This window comes from Leptonotus elevatus, chromosome 2 (genome assembly GCF_054856555.1).
Source record: "Leptonotus elevatus isolate MCC_2025b chromosome 2, RoL_Lele_1.0, whole genome shotgun sequence".
In the NCBI taxonomy this organism is placed as follows: domain Eukaryota; kingdom Metazoa; phylum Chordata; class Actinopteri; order Syngnathiformes; family Syngnathidae; genus Leptonotus; species Leptonotus elevatus.
The window spans coordinates 16,546,278-16,567,400 of NC_141240.1; the positions used below are offsets into that span (position 1 = coordinate 16,546,278).

The window sequence follows — 21,123 nt, forward strand, 5'->3', positions numbered from 1 at the left end:
TATATATATATATATATATATATATATATATAATGTGAGTTTAGCTCATCTGGCTTACATTTCTGAGGTTCAGAGGTGTCAATGATTGTTTGGCTACGTGTAATCAAAGTCATCTAAACAAAAAAAGTGTGTATTCGTGCACTTCTTAAACAATTGTTGCTGTTTGCGCTCCCTTAATTCCTGATGAGCACTCCCACCTCACCACCCAATTCTAGCGCCCACTTGTGTTGCAACCTGATTTTATGGACTCATCCTTCCATCCACCTAAAATAAGATCTGCCCACAAACACCCAGTGCACACCCAAGTGAAAAAAATGGGCATCACACCACAATAGCACGTTAGCCACTGTGTGTGTGTATATCTACAGTGTTGGTCTCCTTTCATAGGCTAAATCTGTTCTGTGGCATTTTGGATTAGTGAGCTCATCTCGGACACGGGATTAAGGTATGTTGGGCATCCTATCAACTGTTGATGCTGCTGGATTAGATATGCACCACTAACTTTTTAACAGATCTATGGATTACAATTTATATGGGTGCAAATCCGACACATGCACGTGGTTGTAGCCATCTTTAATTGAGCTTCAAAAATCAACTGCAGCAAATCAATGTGAGGCTTTCCTAAATAGTCCAAGGCAGGATTAAACTCAACAAACTAGTCCAGTACAAGAAAAATCCTCATTTCTAATTCTGATTGTAATCAGTTCCCTGCAGAAAGATCAAATTCGATGCGGCACTTCAAAATAAGCCTTGGCTATTTACAGATTTTGCTGTGACTTCTTTTTTAGGGTCTCGAGAACAGGTGGTAGTGCCACATACACCCCACGTGTCTGCAAGGAGGCTGTGTATGTGCGTGCATGCAGGAAACTCGGCGGGATCAGATGATGTCTAAAATTCGGGTTTGCTTGCGCATTCTTCCTACCCCTCTCCCTCGCAGTGAGGATGACGATGGCGACCAATGGCTGTACAGTGGGGTGCCCCATCAGTGACAGTGATGAAGATGATGATGTGGCAGGGGAACAGATAAACATTCCGCCTCCTCCTCCGGAATTTGCATCCAAAGCCACAACTCCTGTGCTCAGTGCACGTGCAGATGCACCTTGCGCCACCCAGGCCGCGCCTCCACACGCCCAAACTGTCAACAGGGACCCTTATGGTATCAACCAGCACCTAAAGGTCTCATATGTGTCATATTTATCTGTATGTATTGAGGCCTTTTGATGCTGTATGTTCTTGCATTGTTTCTATTACTGCCCATAAATGTAAAATTCAAAGTCAAACAAGGCAATATTTTAGTTATTAAAATTTTCCAGTGCTCAATATATATTTCTGATAAGATGAAAGAAGTTATGCTCTTCTACTACCTCATGTTGACGAATGATGATTCCATTTTTATTGTTTCACTTTTTGACTGACTGATATGTAAATACAAAAGGTTCATTGTTAGCAGAATCGACACATCAAATAGGCTAAATTGAATTATCAAATTGTACAAGTAAAATGTGTATATTGTCCTGGACGTCTCTGCATGTATGTTGTTTCCTGTGTATAGGTGGTGGTTAGCGATGTTCTACCAGAGGCAGCAGCATCTCATGGTATCGAGCAAGTGTCACTTTACAGTGCTGTTGGCTTTGAGAAGACTCGTGTATGGACGTATCGTTTCCTCTCCTTGTTGTTGGCTGTGCCCTTTGCTTTCCTCTGTGGCACCTTCCTGGCAATGTTTGCCTGTCTACACGTCTTGTATGATGGTAGAACAGTACATTATTTACCACATGGGATACTGTTCTCTCAGGATAGAAACAGCAGATGGAAGGACTGACGCATGGACAGACAGGGGTGTGTAGACTTTTTATAACCACTGTAGATAGATAGATAGATAGATAGATAGATAGATAGATAGATAGATAGATAGATAGATAGATAGATAGATAGATAGATAGATAGATAGACAGACAGACAGTCTAAAACGATACATCGGTTTACATTAAAGATCTAAATTTCTTCCTCATTTTCTTTCTTTCTTAAGGTTTGTGATTCCATGCATACAACTGAGCAACACCTTCCTTCCCTGCCTGCGGTCCTTGAGCTTGTGTGCTGTGAACAGCTTCATCGCACCCTTCTGTATGTCTTTTGCTCTGTGCTGCAGCCAAATCGCCATTTTTGTGTCAAACGGAGGCTGCCATCAAATGAGAGAAAAATAAATTCCATGACTTGAATGAGTCAGTGAATAAGCGAGTGAGCGTGTCTAATTGAAAGTAAGAAAAAAATATATCGTATTTATTTATAGTGGACTGTATATTATTTAACACATTTATTGTCACCTTTATTAGAACTATTAATAAAAGTAAAATTTGAAAAAAAGTGTATTTTCTTAAATCAGAAATTCCTCGAATGATAACCATTTATGTTATGAAGAAACTCGATGTGTTTTCATAATTACGAGCTTTAACGCTAGCACGTAAAGGCAACTCGTGTACCCAGCATGCATTTCGCCGTCGCCATTTTTGTTGTTGTGTTCCGCAAGAAAGTCAGCTCCAAGATTTCGGAAAACATTTCGTTTTTTTTAGTACATTCGTGTATCTTTCATTTTCTGAAATTTGCACTTTCGACCTTTATTGGCGTAACATTCAATAAAGAATAAAACAACATGGCTCAATACAAAGGAGCCGCCAGCGAGGCTGGGAGAGCAATGCAGCTGATGAAAAAACGAGAAAAGGAGAGGGAACAACTTGAACAACTGAAACAGAGGATTGCAGAGGTTTGTAACACTTACACGTAGATAATAGCCATTAATGTAGTCTCCAATGTTCTATCTACTGTATGAGGCAACTTATCTGTTTCTTCAAATTGTGTGGATCCTTCTTGCAGGACAATATGGTGAAGTCCAACATCGACAAGAAGTTCTCAGCTCACTATGACGCTGTGGAGGCAGAGTTGAAGTCCAGCACAGTTGGTATGTGAATCGTTCATTATTTACCGACCAAGTAAAGACATAGTTGCACTCATGCCTTCTCTAAAACTTCTACATGCAAATTCATCCCCCCCAAAAATAGTACTGTGCTGTAAATATGTTTTCATCTCTAATGTCTTGATTAGGTCTGGTGACATTGAATGATATGAAAGCCAAGCAGGAGGCTCTTGTGAAGGAGCGTGAGAAGCAGCTGGCAAAGAAGGAGCAATCCAAGGAGCTCCAGCTGTGAGTTAAAAAGCGTTTAATGTGTTGTATATTCATGATGCTATGTCCATTCGTTCGCCGCATGATGCTTGGCACGTTCTTTGCAGCAAGCTTGAGAAGCAGAAGGAAAAAAAGAGAAAGGAAGAACAGAAACGGAAGATTGCCAGTTTGTCATTTAATCCTGAAGATGATGGTGATGATGATGATGATGATGACGAAGAAGAGGATGATGAAAAGGAAGAGGAGGAGGAGGAGGAGGAGGAGGAAGAAGAAGAAGAGCAGGAATGTGAGTTCTAATTTAACGATGGTTAAAACACAGTGCTGCGGATCAAGTCCCAGTCCTAGTCCTGTCTGCCTTTTTGTGTTTCTGTTACATTACAGTCATTCTGTTGTAAGGGTGTTCCGATCAGCATTTTAAGATTCCGATGCCGATCGTTCATGAGTGTGCTCAGCTGATACCGATTACACGTATTCAGTGTAAAAAAATACATATTTTATTGTTACAGCTACCAATTTTTCTTAAATCATTGGCGATCACACACTTTTTCACGAACATTGGCCGATCATGATCGGTGGCAGATTGATCGGAGCATCCCTATTCTGTTGTAATTCTGTGAATCTGGTTAAAGATGTCTGCAGCCATCAAAACTAGACAAATTCGGTACACCACCATTCAAAAGTTCAGGGTCGCCCAGACATTTTCACGAAATTGAAAACATACAATTGTACATATACACTACCATTCAAAAAGTATGGGGTCACTTGGAAAGGCACGTTTTTACCACGTTAGCAATGTCTAAACTTTATTTATAAATAATTGTATACTATCTTCATGTAGGGCTGGGCAATATGGCCAAAAAACAAAATCTTGATTTTTACAGACATTCAGGACAATTACGATTTATACGAAATAGGTTTCATTTATTCAAAAATAATTTCTATACAAACTGTTCAGACAACAATAATGTATACTGATTCTAAATTAATTTTAACATAAACTTAACATTCATAGTTTTTTCTTAAATGCCACAATTTAGTAGTTGGTAGCTATCGTAAACATGTCTTATAAACCACCCATCCAGCCTTCTGCCACAAAATTGCAACTTAGAAAAACATTTGAATGTAACAGCTTTTAATAATCCAAAAGACAAAATTCGGTTTTACGATTTAGCACATTTTTAACGATTAGATTTTTAAAATGACGATGTATCGAATTAATTCGATTTATTGTCCAGCAAAAACACAGTTTTTTCTTTTTACCCCCCCCCCCCAACCCCATTTCTGACTGCAAACCTTTGATCATTAGTTTAAACCAGAACACTTAAGTGTGATCCAATAAAATATGTGTGAAACATTTTACTGTCAGAAAGGTACTTGTATAAAAAAAAAATTGTTGTTGTGGTTGTTTAGTGATTTTCTGTTGGTTTCTGATACCCGTTGAGCCAGCGTGTATGTTCTCACACTTATTTCTGTATCCCAATTGTTGTGTTCGTATGCTGTTTTTCGTCTTTTGGCAGTCTCGTGCTTTTCCCTTCAATGCAATTAGACTCTAAAATATGTATTTGATAGGTGCAGCCCAAATAGAAGCACAATGTTATTTATTTTTTTCTTCCGTCATACACACCTCTTCCTGGTCTGTAAATAAAGACATCTTGCTTTTGTAGATGTCCCTGTAAAGAAGAAGAAGCTTGGAAAAAATCCAGATGTGGACACAAGTTTCCTTCCTGATCGTGACAGAGAGGTGTGGTTAAATACAAAAGAGTGCTGTACTGTACCTGTATAATGGTGTAATAGGTGTGTAAAACCTTTAGTGTAAAACATGGTGCCAGAGGGGGGCCAGGTTAGATTCTAAATGTAGTTCGCCAGTGATGAGACATTGTAGTTTTCTCTTCTTGTAAAAATGATCATTTGAAAATGTAAAGGGTTAATTAACTCATTCACTGCCATTGACGGCTATAGACGTCAACAATTCATTTGAACTATTTCTATTAGTGTAACATTTTTTGTTAACAAAAGTATGACAACCTAGAATTATTTTTTTTTTTGTACATTTAGAACAGAAATCTAATTTGTGAACTATCGTGAGTTAACTAGTGAAGTCATGCAATTAATTAAAAATAAAAAATGTAATCGCCTGACGTAATTTAAAAAAAATAATTAGAGGCGTCAGGCGATTACAATTTGTAATCGTAATTAATCGCATGACTTCAGTAGTTAACTCACAATTAATCACAAATTTTATACCTGAAAAAATTCTAGGTTTTCATACTCTTGTTAACAAAAGTGGGGAAAAAATGTTAAACTAATAGAAATAGTTCAAATGAATTTTTGACGTCTATAGCCGTCAATGGCAGTGAGTGAGTGAATTAGAGTCTCTACAGAAAAGTGAGCAATGGATAGTTAATTATGGGCAAATCATTAAAACAGTATGATAGTATTTAAAATGTACAAATATAGGTCTTAAAAATCCTTAACCTCACAGTGTTTCTTTTATAATGAATTATTTTCTTTTGGTGTCCAGGAGGAGGAGAATCGTCTCAGAGAAGAGCTCAGGCAGGAGTGGGAGCTCAAACAAGAAAAGATCAAGAGTGAGTGTCAAAATGCACAAAAACACAAATCAACTTTTTGGAGGATTATTTACTTTTAGTTTTGCCCAATACAGTTTTTGCACACATTCACGTTAATCTTGTGGTTTTCATTTGTTGCTTTCAGGTGAGGAGATTGAGATTACCTTCAGTTACTGGGATGGATCGGGCCATCGCAAGACTGTCAAGGTGGCGCATGGGCCACGATGAAAAAGTTCTGAAAAGGTTTTTGGTCTATTCATTGCTTTCACGCTCTCCATTTTTGTCATTTCTCGTTCAGATGAAGAAGGGAAACACTATGCAGAACTTTCTGCAGAGGGCCCTGGAAGTCCTAAGGAAGGACTTCAGTGAGCTCAGGTCAGAGAAGTTTGGAACTGTTTTTGCAGATTTTTGTTGTTAATGGTACATGTAGATATCAAAACGTTCCTTTTTGAATCTCTGTTTTACAATTTGTGAAATTCAAATTGGCATCGCAATGTAGTGAAATGCAATTTTCAAATCACAAAGGCAGCAATTTCATTTCGGTCAATTGCTTTTTTTTATTTTTATGTAAATTTTATTTATGTATTTACTGGTAATTAAGTGCGGTCCACTTGTGCATATCAGAGTTGTTTGCGTTATTGATGTAATCTAATGTTGTCATATTGAAGTTGTCGTAGTGAACACCTAACTGCAAGTCAACATGTTTGGTAAGTTAGCAAAAGTAGATAAAGTGTTTAGTTATTAGTTTGTGGTTCATTTGCCTTTATAAAACATTGATGTCAATTAAATCTAATATCGTTTATTGTAATACAGAACAAATTGGGGCATAGACCTTGAAAAAAAGTCACATATTAAATCGCAATATTTGGAGGGAAAAACGATCACAATTGGGTCATTTTTCATAATTGTTCAACTCTTGTTTGCAGAAATGTCAGGTGATTTCAGGAAAATTGGACATTTTCTGAAATTGAAAGCATTGTTCTCTGTGCAGGTCTGCTGGAGTCGAGCAGCTGATGTATATTAAAGAAGATCTGATAATCCCGCATGTAAGTATCCCAAGTGCTCCTTCATTAGGTTAGACGTTAAATACCTTTATTAGGAAAAAAGATAACACATGTAATATTTAGGAATTCTAACAATGCCTCTTTCTGTTTTGTTTAGCACCACAGCTTCTACGACTTCATCGTGACCAAAGCCAGGGGCAAATCGGGTAAGTTAACAAACAGAGATGTCCAAAGTACTAGTGTTCAGTACTTAAGTAAAAGTGCTGTTACTTTGTCAACATTGTCATAACTTTGAAAATTGTACAGAAAAGTGCAAACAAGCAAAAAACAACAACATTCAAAAGCACTCCAAACTACTTGGAGTATGTATAAACAATGACCGGATATTGTACTACACACTTTTTTTTTTCTTAACAAGGACGACGATACGTGTCAACCACAACAGAAACGTTTCCTTTTTCTTTCCCGGTGAGAAGTTTAGCAAAAGTGTGGGAGACTTGAGACTGGGATATAAAACATTGACTTACTTTAGCTCACTGCTACTAGCTCCCAGATGATAAAATACTAGCAGTCGAGATGACTGACAGCTCACATGCTTTGTAAATTATGTTTTGTCCTCCGGTGAACACGATCACAACTTCCTGATCCATTCGCTGTGAGACGCGTTAAATCTGGCGGCGTTTGGGAGCTCACTTTCCTCAATATTGACAAACATGCATGTGCTTGTTGATTAGCGCCTCGTCTGGTTTCCGGTGCACGACGCGGTGAGCTTTGCGCGTCTTACGTTGTGTCGTCACGCACCTTGAAAGTAACGACCCCATTTTCTAAATGTAAGCAGTAAAGATATTTACGTTTTGAAAAGTATAAAGTAAAAAGTCACCAGAATAAAAAATACTCAAGTAAAGTACAGTTAAGTGATAAAGTAGAGTACAGTGGTACCTCGGAGTTTGAACATAATTCGTTCCTGTGAAAAAAATTTCTCAGAAAATAATGTAAATGCAATTCATCCGTTCCCAAGCTCCAAAAACAGAAAAATCCTATTTTAATTTCTATTTATGTTTTTTGCATGTACACCCGGCAGTATTTACACAATAAAAAAAATACCTCACCTTTTTTGTCGTGGTGCGTTGGGATCAGTGGATAAAAAATGCTACGTTGCCTTAATGGTTTATTTTACATTGGGCATATTGTTAGACTACTATGAGGTCCTTGCGTGCGCTCTTAACGTCAGGCACATTGTTGAACAGCTAAGGGGGGGTCCTTGTGCCAGTATTTACAAAAGTAGTCACGGTAGTTACAACGGTGCGATAATCTCCTTCATACATCCACTGTGGTTCGTAACATTGTATGTTTTTCTTTGCTGCCACTGGCACCGCTGTCTTTCTTTGGGCCCGTGTTGAAGAAAATTGTCGTAGAAAAATCAAAATGACCGCAACGGGAGCATTCGGCATTGCTCGGCTTCACTCGGCTACCCATTCAAGGTACGTTCGGCTTTGCTTGGGTGTTCAAACTCCGAGGCATTTTTCACTCATATTTTTTGGTTGAAGTCCGATTTGTACGCGTTCCGAGACCTTCAAACTCCGAGGTTCCACTCTACTTAAGTACAGTAACAAAGTACAAGCCCTTCGTTACTGTACAAGTACCACCTCTTTTAACACCTGAATTCTATGGCTGAAGTCAACCATGTTTGGAACCTGAATCTTGGCAGTGCAAGCAAAAGATAGGAAAAAAAAGGTCCATATGAGGTCTCAATCAGGAGTATGGAGAAAAACATCGTTGGGAAAAAATGGGATAACGATCCAGATATCATCTAATCTGCCTGTAATGTAAATTGACAGATGACGCCGATTGATGATGTTGCGTATACACAGTGACTGCCCAAACAAAACACTTGCAATTAATAAAAACTGCTCGGGCTCAGAAGGGCATAGAACATGGGTCCTCAGTTAAAAGTTCCATTACATGAAAATCCCCACTTGTATAGATCACATTAAGAGCTGCTCCTAAAATGTTTTGACTTTCTTGAACTAAGCAACAGTATGATACGGTGCAGTTCTACACCACTGCAAAGTATCAAACCATCCTAATTACCATATAGTTAAATGAATACCTCTCGAACTTCAGCAATATCATCTTTGCAAAGGCAAATTTGACAATTTGTCTTTACCCTAACAGGTCCTCTCTTCAGCTTTGACGTCCACGATGATATCCGCCTGGTCAACGACGCCACTGTTGAGAAAGATGAGGTAGAGAAAATCCTTAGCATCTTGTAATGTAATAGTTATCTGTGTTTCTATTTCATCTCGGTGTACAAAACGGTTCATTTCAAAACTTGAAATAAGTTCCTGATGTGGTTTGAGTTCCTGATGTGGTCAGCAGTAGTAGTAAAATTGCCTTTCTTGTCCTTAAGTCTCATGCAGGTAAAGTAGTGCTAAGGAGCTGGTACGAGAAGAACAAGCACATCTTTCCTGCCAGCCGCTGGGAGCCGTATGACCCAGAGAAGAAATGGGACAAGTATACGGTGAGCTTTGTTTTCCTACACAGGCTGTTGGAGTTGTTACTACTTAAAAAAAAAAAAAAATCGTGATGAAAAAGCCAAAACCATGCATATGTTCTTAATTTGCTGATATGCTGAAGTTCCGTTTTGTTCAACTTCGAGGGCGTCTGACTTTAGAGGTTCCATTGTAGATAAGAAAACAGCAATCCCATTCCTTTCTTACTTTTGCCCTTTATTTTGTAAAAAAAAAAGAAAAGAAAAAGGACATATTTCCCCAACATTCCTGTCTGTGGCGCACCTTGTGTTTTGGCACGTTTATGAACTCCAATGCAACACCGGTCTGGTTACTTGCCCGACTGCTGCAAATTGGCAGTTTGCTTGGCGTTCCAACATAACTCCTCTTTCCATTTTGTTGTGTTTTTCCAGATCCGGTGAGCCTGCAGAGAACTTCTGCTGTATTATAGCATATCTCTCTTGCACCCTTCGACAATTGGACTCTCAAATTGTAATCATGATGCTTATTCCCCCAAACGTACCTCAAACATTGATTGTCTCCCATGTAAACGTGCATTTGTAAATGTAAATATTTCTGATTAAATTGATCCTCTCACGACACTTGGATGTTACTGCTCCTTATTGGCTGTAATCATGAAGACAAGGTTTTAGTCAGCTGTGGATTTGTTATGACAGGCGCATGCGATTACCCCACACAAACCTCCCTCCGCCTTTTGCCTCAAGACACCACGCCCACTGCACACTCTTCTCCTTCCTGAATCATTTCTCACTCACAACACTTGGAGGTCCTCTGTGTGCACATCGCTATCTTTCCTGCGCTCTGCTTTGTTACCCTCATGCGTTTGACTTGTGGATGACTTGTGGAAGTTCGAATGTTGGTTACATGAAGATGTGGAGGGCAGCACTAATCTTCTGCCAGGTCCTGGTTCCTGCTTGGCTTGGCCAATCGCATGACAATTTGACGGCATCCATCTCACCCCAAGACTGCAACCTCAGCTGTATCCGCCAGGTGAGACCCCCTGCACAACTCTGTTAAGGTTATTGTTTTATGCCAAGACTAAAATAATTACAATGGTGGGAATGTTGAGAAATACATATTATTGTATTGTGTATTTAAACAAAAACACTGCCGATACTGACAGGAATGACACATGTAAAACCCTTTCCAGCAAGACGTGTGTTTTTTGTTTGTTTCGGATTAAATGTGAGTGGCGGTGCTCAATTTGAGTGGAATGATATTAATGTCTATTATTCATTTGACAAAATTATCTATGCTATCAAATAAATACAGGGTCCTACATTAAGCCATTTGAGCCATGTTGTGGTGGCCCTGTATACTTATAATGTGATGTTTCAATGATTATTTCATATTCAGTATTGTTTTGCATTATTTAAGATATTTAAGAAAATATTTCTAATGTGTAGTTACTGTTTATTGCATGACATTTGTTGTATAAAATCTAACTGAATATTTAACATTTTCAATTTTTGATGCATCTTGTTCAAGCTATTGCTTGTTGAATGACTTGGTCAGTTGAAGTGGATAAAACTCAAATATATATATATATATATATATATATATATATATATATATATATATATATTTTTTTTTTTTTTTTTAACTAACTCTTTCTAATCAGATGCTAGCATACCATAGGTAAATGCAAGTGAATGACGGAGAGCAGCAGATTCGACATATCAATTTAGACACTAGTAAAAAATAAATAAATAAATGTATGAATCTGTAAATAATCATTCTGGAAACATAAACGTACAAGTAAATATACATTTAAACAAATTGACATAAATGCTTGATCGTCCAGGTGTGGACCTTCACAAAGCGAGGCATCTTTGTCGCTTGCCTGTTATTTAGAAACCCGACCGAAAAGTATTGGCACAAACAGCCGAGTAGTACGCTACATGTATTTCTCGTAAATTGTTTTGTTTTTTTCTCGCAAATCTGCCACTATATAAAGTCGCAAATTTGCAAGTTTATAAAGTGGCACATTTGCGAGTTTTTTTCTCGGAATATTGCCCCCGCCCTCTAAAAAAATATATTTATACGTGGCCCTAATGCGCCGTCGTACCATTATTTATTATTCTCAGTAGACTGACGATAATCTCTGCATATTTAATCAGTCCGTTTTTTTCTTATCAGGAAATGAGACCATCTGAGAACATGCCACATTGTCAAATTAAAACATACTTCCTGCCTGTTTGGCAGTTGGTACGCACTTTGTGATGTACATTCCCACAACAAATGTGAAAATGAACCTACATTAACATGGCTACAGCTTAATTGGGGTAATGATTGCGTGCAAGAGAGTTGTTACTCTTCAAAGACGTTCCAGCTGCTGCTGCCTCCTGACAACTTGACAGCTAAACTAGTTCTGTGTTGTGGAAACAAGAATCGGTATTTTTCCGGACTACTCGAAGCCAGATTATTATTATTATTATTATTTAAGAAGCTTGTTGCATGACAGTTGTGATTTATAGTCTCAATGTTTATTCCTGGAATATAAAAAACACTACAACGCTAAATGAGAATCCACTTACACTATATTGTTTTACTGTCACCCGCAGGGGGGAGCCGGGTGTGACTACTGCAGAATAAGCAGCGACGATGTCAACAAAGCTCTGGGCCATACGTCCAAAAGTATTTTGGGAAGTAAGTCGGACACTTCTTGTACATTTCTTCACACATCAATACAGTTGAAGCTCATATGCTGTGTTGTACTTTATACTGTACTGTGAATTTCAATACTTTACAGTTTGTGTTTTGTCAGTTAGTGGAAATAGTATGACTATTTAAGTCCCAAGTGAAGTCCCAAAATGACAACTCTAAAGAAAAGTCGACGTCGAAGGTTAAATTAGTTATAATGTGTACTACTGCCATTATGGCGAGTAGACTATTAGATAAATTCTTTATATTACTGCCACACAACAAATAAAATTACCTTTATATGCATCTACATTTCTCCCCAAACTGATTATTATTATTAGTAGTAGTAGTAGTAAGTCTTTGACAGGAACAATGAAGTCAAACATAGTTACAAGCTTGTAGCTGATGTGATGCATATGGAGTTTAGCTGCTGCTAATTTTCAACCCCAGTTCCCAATTGGGTTCTTCCACAACGTCACAGTACGATACAAAATGTGAAATATACATCAATCAAAAAGGTCAATCCACACTGTAGTAGTATTATTATTATATGATTGCATGTGTCTGTGCCGTAAATGCTAACTGTGATGAAATGCTGGCTCTTCAAGTGAAAATGGTTGTAATATTCCAAATGTGAAAGTCTAACCATTTTGTCTTTTTACCTTCCCTCCTTAGATTGCATTCCGTGGCCCTGTTTTGATCTGTTGGGTGAAGAGAACCCTGGCATCTGCCAGCACTACGTTCAAGCGCCCACTGACGTGCACGTTGATTTTGTACCTGATCCGGATCCCAATTCTGACACTGTCGTCATCTCCTGGAAGCCAAGCCAATATGGTGTGTTGCCCTACACCTAAACACACACATACACCCCATCTGGCCCCATACAGTATTCAAAGCTGTGTATATGTGTGTATGCTTTTAAATAAGAAATCACGTCAGACAGTACTGAACCACCTCCGCCCGCTTGACTTGGACATGATTTATTTCAGTCTTTAAATTACTGTAGCTTTATGTATGATATACTACACTTTAGAACAATATACATGCATGATTTGACACCAGATTCATCATATATTTTCTGTCTTTAAATCACAGGTCACATTTTCATTTCAATATTTTTTTCTGTTTAGAACAGCGTGTGAGCTCCCAACATGGGCCAAAAATGTTTTTTGAGTTTATGGCGTTTTCTGTCAAAGGGTAGCTTAGGCTGTAAATCACTGACTTCCCCACCAAGAAGAGCATGGATAGGCAAACTATGGCCTGCGGGCTACCTACGGCCCACTATATTCTTTCTGGCCCACTTAAAAAACTTCAAAAGTCATGCAATATTTGTTGTATTTTAGGCCTCATTTATTCATCTCATCATTAGATAATTAGTTAATTGATTTATTCTAAATAATAATGTAAAACATGAGAAATATACAGTTAACACATTTATACATGCATTTTTAAGGTTGTATTTCATTGAAAAAAAGTAGTTTAGTGATTTTAATTACATGTATTAGATTTTTTTTATGATAATGAATGTGTATGCCTGTTTGTTTATTTGTTTTTACTTCAGCTACAAATGACTTGGATCGTCTGTCTGTTTCAAAAATCAGATTTGGCCCCTGAGCACAAAAGCCCCCCGCCCATGCCCGCTCTGAAAAAACACAACTTAGCTCTCATATGTTAACATTGGAACACTTCCAAGTGTATGAGAAGATCCAAAAGATGCCTAGCGGAATGCATTGTGGGCTTCTATGATTTTTTTTTTTTTGAAAGCATGTTTTCCTTTACTGTAGGTATTGCCTTCCTGCGAGGCTTTCAGGTGACCCTCCAGCCCTTGGCAGGTTCCAGTGCTGCCTGTCAGCTCTTTCTTTTCCAGCGAAACCTCACACTCTCAACTTCTCACGCTCAAATGGTATTTTTCACATGGCCAACAAAAGCATTGAAGTTGTTTTTCTACATGTTTTATGTCTTTCTACGTCACCAGAATCATGATACACTGCTTGTAAAATATGTTGTTCCTGTTCAATTCAAAACATATTCATTTGGTTGATGTCCAAACAATGGAGATGCATCCATTTAACAGACAAGTCAATATATGAAACCGTTAAAGTTCTGATAACTTGATTGGTGGTGATACCTTATGCTACTTAATGTATGATGAATATCATTTCCTAAAATGAACTAGTAATTATGACAGCATTTGTCCCCTTGCAGGTCTACAAGTCCGACCCATTTCCCGGCCTCTCCCTTGGGTCCCATTATGCCATTACTGTTATGGCTCTGCCGGTGCCTGAGAGGTGGGAGCACTTCTATCATAGCAAGATCTTCTCCACACGCAGTAAGACGCGCACACACGTACACTTGAACAATTGAACAATATGGCATTAGAAGTGTTGCGTTCAAATGGTTAAATAGTTATTTAAATAACAGGATTCAAAATGTAAAAATAAATCATGAAGAGTGACCTATGGTATACCACAAGGTTCAGTATTGGGACCGAAGTTATTTATAATTTATTTGAATGATATTTGCACAGTTTCAAATATATAAAAATTTGTAATGTTTGCTGATTATACAAATATATTTTGCACAGGAGAAAACATGGAACAATTAATAAAAAAAAGCTGTAGAAAGGGAATTAATAGTGTTAAAAAAAAATGGTGAGGACTAAAGTAAAATACAGATATGTCTCAGTTTTGGGTGTAAAATTGTGGAATAGTCTTGATAATAAGCTGAAGCTATGTACTTCCTTATCGGGGTTTAAGAAAAACTAAAATAAATCATTAATGCCTATAGTGCCACAGACAAAATGTAAAATATTAAAGCTTTGCTTTGTTTTGTTGTATTTTTATGTGACTTTATGTGAATGTACAGGACTGTGTTTTGAATTATGTTTGAGTCTTATTGTTTGAGAATGTTTCATTAAGTTATATAGGGGTAGGAGTTAAAAAGTGCTTACTTCTTTCTACTCCTTTTTTTTCGAACATATTTTTTGTTTTATATGATTTTTAATATCTTTGCGTATCTTTGATTTTTTTCTCTCTTTTCTTCACAATCCTTTATTAGCAATTCAAGTCAAATACATCACACACCATTTTAGTAATGACTGCTTATTGTGATTTTGCAGCATGTGCAGAGAAAAATGAATTTCAGCAGTGTAAAGCAGGTGAGGATACAAAGACCCAGCTTCAGTTTTCCACATTTTACAAAGAAATTATGATAAAGTTAAATATGGTACCCTAAAAATACAACCCATGTATCAACACAGATGGTGTTCATATTTGGAGTTTTCACTGTTACATTCACAGTAAATTTTGCATGAATGTAAAACCGTTGCTTGTGGTTGTAGACTGGTATCCGAAGTACGTTGACGTTCAGCAGAGAGCGACCGTGATCACGGTCACGTTCAACCTGGCGCCTCCTAACTTGGGCATCACAAGCTACTTCTCATTTTGCTCAGCAAATGGCAAGAGCACGTACACGGAGATAGCACCTGTGAGTGACTTTGTTTCATCCAAATACACTAACGGGACACTTCATTAGGTACACATGCACCATCTCAAGAGATCCGGTGAAAGAGCTGTAGCAAAAGTTCTCCTGATACAAAGATGATAACACTCTGTTTTGATATGTCACATGTATTGAGAGCTACTTCAAATATTTTGCACCATACGGGAACCAAAACCTTTCCATATTATAGCATTGGATTTTATTACATATTATTTTTTGGTGCATAAATGTGCATGTTTGTATATACTGTGTATATGTTAGGCTATTTATTCAATGTATATTTCTTTAGAATTATTCCAGAAACCGGACACACCACAGCTTTGAGCTCAAAGACCTCAAAGAAGGAAGCAATTACACATGCGAGGTAAAAAAAAAAAAATGACCGAAATGGAACAGATATGCATAATATCTAGATTAATGTAGTAATCAATAAAACAATTGCTTTAGTGGTGCTGATGGGTGGACTGTAGACCTACAATAGATATACAGTGTATGCCCTAACATTCTCTTTGTTTTCCCACTAAATACCCATGAGAACAATAATTATCTCGGTGACCTTTATGTTACAGATAGCTGCAAACGAAATAGATGCTGTCAGGAAATTATTCAACTTTCAGGTCGAGCGCCGAGGTATGTGTTTGATGTTTAATCACCTTCAAATGGGGATGCAACCTAACATGGTGAATGTTGATTTTATTTTTGCGTTAACATGGGCCACAACATATTTCCTCAACTAGTATCGGAGACAAAGACAACAAGAAATTAATTGAGCTATAACTTCAATGCTGAGGTCAAAGTGTCTTGTAACTACAAAAAAACAACACTTTCTTACCCACAGAAGTTGCCTCGGCGTCTCCCAGCTGGACTCTGGTGCTTCCTGTGGTTTTTGCTGCCATTTGTGTAGTTGTGTTGGTTGTTTCCAAGTGGACGCCCTGCATTCGAATAAAGAAGCCTTACATCAAATCAGGTGAAAAAACTGTTTTTTATTTTGGCATGTTGTGTTGAGCAGTCCGTAAATACAGTATATACCCTCTTTCTCAGAATTGATAAATACGCATTTGAACGAAGTAAAGGCCCAGGAGGAAGTGATGATACTGTCTGACAACCGGAGAAGCCCCCCTCGTCTTCTGATTTGCTATAGCAGCAATGATGGCCCCGCCCACGTCAATGTAGTCATGAAGCTCGCAGCCTTCATGCAGCAACACATGGCCACTCAGGTATTAGACTTGAACTTCTGTTACCAGCATGCCACAGAAATGTATCATTGATTAACTTCTGACGATAAATGTAATGTGGATTAGGATGTATTTTGTAACACTGAATGTGCTTTCATATGAAAGAAAATGGTGAGGCAGCAACCAGTTAGGTAGGCCTACATTCCAGGATAATGGCAGTACTCTTACCCACAACATACACAACAAACACATCATCCAGGATTCATTGTATTAAAAAAAAAAAAACTTTGGAACTTAAAACTTTTAAAAGTTATTATCGGTAGCTACTGATTTATTGTATTGTGTCGCGATGTGACGCGGAGGAGGATCCAAATGCGTTTGAAGCACAGCAAGAAGGCAGAGATGAAATCCAAAGGAAAGGTTAATAAAACAAAACAAGGAAACAAACAAAGTACTGACTGGGCAACAAAACAATGAAGTAAAAAAAAAAATAAGCAAGCAGGGCGAAACGTGGGAGAAACGACAGAGCAAAAACATGACAGCATAACAGGAGGAAAATAATGACGAAACACACTAATGACATAATGAGACACAGCTGGGCGAGACAAGTGTCTGAGGGTACTGATTGGTAGACACACGAGGAGGGGCGGGCAAACACAGGTGGGCAGGACAATGCTTGACAAGACAAGGGAGACACACAACGAAAACATAGCATAACACGGATCATGACAGAAACTAAAGAAACATTGACAACATCAAACAGAACCCAAACTAAACCTGAACCATGACAAAAGTCAAATAAAAAACTAACCAAAACCATGACCGTATTGTTTTATATTTGTCAATAATATGTCTTCAGCTTGTTTAATTCCTTGTTATTTAACTTCATTTAGAGCTTCTTTTTTGTTTGTGACGTAGATCAACAAATATACTTTTTTTACTTGACATGCTAGCAACAAGATTTGATTTGACTTCCCCAAACCCATCATAAGCGCAATAAAACCAACTACAATTGAATTGAGATTAGTTTAATACATAAAACACTGATACATTGATCAATATGTTTTATTTAACCATGTTAATTAGCTATTGAATTATAACACTGTATTAAATGCAAAATACATTTTTGAAAACGTAGCAATGTCGGCAATGCTGTCGGCATGGGCTGATTACCGGTTTGACGGTTTACCACGCCACGGTTTTAAAAATTCAAGGTTTATACTAACGGCTAAACTGCTAATGTTCTTTTCTTTTTTGAGGGGGGACTTTTGAAAACCGTTGTGGTGGTTCCAAATGGCCTTGCACAACCCTGGTTGTTTTCCATGACACTTTTTCAGGGCTGGTTACCGTATTTTCCGGACTATAAGTTGCACTATAGGCCAACAATTTATAATTAGGTTTAAAAAAAAACACACACACACACACATACATAAGTCGCATTTTTTGCAGGTAATTTATTTTACAAACTACAGTACTTGACCAAAAACAGACATTACGTCATCTTGGAAGGCTAGTTATGTTTCTTTTGGGGGGTATTTGTGTTCAATCAGTTGTCTTTGTAAGCTAACGTTTACTCTTTAAATATTTGATTGTTAAGGAGTAGGAGATATCGGTGCGTCAGAGCCTTACGCTGTGATTGGTCAACTGCTGGTCACATGACATACGGACGCCATCTTGTTACCCTGCTGAAACCGAGGCTGTGTCCGAATGTGCACCCTACTCCCTATATAGTGCCCTACAGAGGGCTCACGGCATTTTGTAGAGGCGTCCAAATGTGCAGGTAACGGAAATGTAGGGCACTCAAAATTACCCACAATGCACTCTGAAAAGTAGTGAACATCAATGTTCACTCAAACGGGTTGATATAGACCACAATGAATTGCGAGTATGAAAAAAACGATGCATTAAATGATATGCTACAAAAATAATTAATTAATCTTAATTGAAAATGTGTACAACAGCGGAAATAAAGTACAGTTTTAAAACATTTTCATTCACAATAAATAGTCGGAGATTCATGCGCCGTGCGTCATGACAGGTACGGTGGTCACGTGATATGCGACGAGGAGAAAGTAGTGAGCTGGCTGTTCGAATCGCCAAACACAATGGGAGCACTGCATATTAGGCCACTATATAGTGCGTGGTTTTGAAGTGAACGAGGGGTTAGGGGAAAAGGGTGGACATTCGGACACAGCCCAAGTTGGCCAAATTATCTCTATCAAAGGCTCTGCGGTTCGTAAATCTAGGGTGCCCTCTTGTTGCTGTCTGTGAAATTATATACCCGTATAATTTTTCACGTAGCCTATAAGTCACTCCAGAGTATAAATCGCAGGAACAGCCAACCTATTTAAGAAAGTGTGACTTAAAATCCAGAAAATACGGTACTTGAAACTGCTCTTCAGAACCTCTTACGAGGTCATTTTAAAACACAGGCCGAAGTAGATCTCGGCGTTTAAGTGATGTGGCAAGGAACTACATTACTCACGCCCATTTCCTGGTTTTATAGCCAGTAAGACAGCAAGTCCTAAAAATACAATACAGTACACATAAATGTGTTTTACAACACTTAACTCGATTTACAATTCCTTTTGTACCAATGAATGAAATAGTAAAGTTTGTGGTAAAAAAAAAAAAAATTTGCGAGCGTGTACGTCTGTTCCATTCTCTCAGTGTGATTTTAGCTGTTCTCTGTTCCCCCCTCAAGGTGTGTCTGGACCTTTGGGATTCTCTGGGACTGGCTGAAGAGGGAAGCATGACGTGGTTCTGCCGCCGAATCCGGGAGAGCGACTTTGTCTTGGTGGTTTGTTCCAAGGGTCTGTGCCGCAAATGTGGGCCTTCAGCACAGGGCCTCTTGGGCTCTGATTTGATGGTCAGCCTCATCGGAGCGGAAGTGGGCCGAGCCAAATCTAGCGGCAAGGATCTCTCCAAGTACATGGCAGCCATTTTTAATTACTCCGAGGAAACGGATATCCCCACCGAACTGGGGCTGGTGTTCCACTACAGGTTGACGGCGGACTTGCTGCTGCTTTTCTCCCAACTCCACCAAGTTCGACTTCACACGCCAGGCCGCTATGTAAAGATCAACAATATCTCAGAGGAAGATTTAACCATGTCACCCGCTGGACAGGCTTTGCAGCAGGCGATCCGTGACTCTGAGAGGGCGGTGAAGGAAAACAAAGAAGATATTTGACAGTTAGGAGGAAAACTTTTTTTCTTTCCCTGCTGATATACAGGATAGCCTATATTTTCTTTATTGGCTGACTCAAAATCCGATCAAAATTCTACACACAGACAAACATAAAAAAATATATCCATATGGAATTTTATATTATACAGTATATATGATTTGAGCCTATTTAAAAAAAAAAAGTCTGGTCTATTCTATGCCACTAACTTCTCATAAAGCACCCAAAGACGAGTATATATGAAGCTAAACTGTCATAGCTGACGTCTCCCCTCAATAATATATTTCTACCTCAGCAGTGCACTTTGACCTAAATCATATGTAGAAATATATGCTATGAATTGTTAGATATGTGCACCCAAAGGTTATGTCAAAGGTTTAAACTAACATAATCAGAAACAAGTGTTCTAAGAACATTTGCTGTTGTATTTATTTAGAAGCATGTGTATTATGTAACTATGGTGTGATTACTGATTTCTGTGAATAAGCTATTAATGCCGTACGTGGAAGAATATTTATAACCTCAAAGTACAGTGCAGTATAATTATTTATCAAATTAATATATTATACTATGTCATATATACTGTACCATAATAATATTCAAATAATGAGTATGAACGTGTGAATTGTGTTTTTCGAAGTTGTGAGTACAAGTCGAGTTTGTGTTCCATAGACAGAGTACTCGCATTAACTTTGATTTGTTTGATTGTAATCCATGTATTTCAACTAACAAATCAAATAGTACTAAGATATTGTAAATGCTGTTCAGACAGATTCATTTTTCCATTGTACGATAGTCCTTGTGCATCACATCATGCCACTAAAATGGGCTCTCCTTTAAAAGTCCTTAAAACTCTTGGGACTGTTTGTGCATTATGCATTTTGTGAGTGCTATATAACTCGGTATACAAGATCCTATGTGAAACATATGTATGTACGTAAGTATAGAGGAGACAATATTTGTAATGTATACAAATGACTTATTTTGTAATTTCTTGAATGGATGGATGGATTTTCTACACATCTATCGAATTAAGTTTAAACAACTTTTTTCAAACGTTTTTCTGGGGTGCATTCAATGTGTCATGTGCCAATCACATCATCACCATCCTTCGATTCCTAAAAAAAACACGATTATAAGTAACACAAACATGATATAGTATATCCATTTTCCGTATCACTTATCCTCACGTTTGTGGGTGATCTTGAGGTATTCCATCTGAATTAGGGCAAAAAGCATGGATTGGTCACCAGTCAATCATAGGGCACATATAGGAAAACAAGTATTCACACTTGGATTTACCTGTGCATAATTTAGTATACAATCAACCTAACTTGCATGA

General features: G+C 38.0%; 3 protein-coding genes across 5 annotated transcripts; all 3 read left to right on the forward strand.

Moving 5' to 3' along the window:
* Positions 1 to 338: 338 nt before the first annotated feature.
* cav4b (caveolin 4b) lies at positions 339 to 2,235 on the forward strand. Of its 3 annotated transcripts, none has more exons than XM_086070158.1 (4): positions 339 to 445; positions 789 to 1,176; positions 1,553 to 1,740; positions 2,027 to 2,235. In XM_086070158.1, exons 2-4 carry the CDS (start codon positions 943 to 945, stop codon positions 2,199 to 2,201), a joined length of 597 nt encoding a protein of 198 aa, XP_085926284.1. In that variant the 5' UTR covers positions 339 to 445; positions 789 to 942; the 3' UTR covers positions 2,202 to 2,235. The 3 variants fall into 3 exon arrangements, with proteins under 3 accessions (XP_085926284.1, XP_085926282.1, XP_085926283.1); XM_086070156.1 differs by having other exon boundaries at positions 1,553 to 1,836; positions 2,027 to 2,156; XM_086070157.1 differs by lacking the exon at positions 339 to 445 and adding an exon at positions 554 to 610 and having other exon boundaries at positions 1,553 to 1,836; positions 2,027 to 2,156.
* Positions 2,236 to 2,493: 258 nt separating this feature from the next.
* On the forward strand, positions 2,494 to 9,858 carry fam50a (family with sequence similarity 50 member A). The gene is made up of 13 exons (XM_086068524.1): positions 2,494 to 2,758; positions 2,869 to 2,953; positions 3,097 to 3,196; positions 3,283 to 3,461; positions 4,840 to 4,916; positions 5,697 to 5,763; positions 5,888 to 5,949; positions 6,041 to 6,117; positions 6,734 to 6,788; positions 6,904 to 6,952; positions 8,922 to 8,992; positions 9,157 to 9,267; positions 9,670 to 9,858. The coding sequence occupies exons 1-13, from the start codon at positions 2,648 to 2,650 to the stop codon at positions 9,676 to 9,678; spliced, it is 1,053 nt and encodes a 350-aa protein (XP_085924650.1). The 5' UTR covers positions 2,494 to 2,647; the 3' UTR covers positions 9,679 to 9,858.
* Positions 9,859 to 9,937: 79 nt separating this feature from the next.
* On the forward strand, positions 9,938 to 20,854 carry LOC147178608 (interleukin-17 receptor D). The gene is made up of 12 exons (XM_086068521.1): positions 9,938 to 10,267; positions 11,842 to 11,926; positions 12,596 to 12,754; positions 13,705 to 13,823; positions 14,126 to 14,249; positions 15,039 to 15,077; positions 15,261 to 15,406; positions 15,711 to 15,785; positions 15,991 to 16,051; positions 16,260 to 16,388; positions 16,463 to 16,638; positions 19,301 to 20,854. Exons 1-12 carry the CDS (start codon positions 9,938 to 9,940, stop codon positions 19,784 to 19,786), a joined length of 1,929 nt encoding a protein of 642 aa, XP_085924647.1. The 3' UTR covers positions 19,787 to 20,854.
* Positions 20,855 to 21,123: the final 269 nt, after the last annotated feature.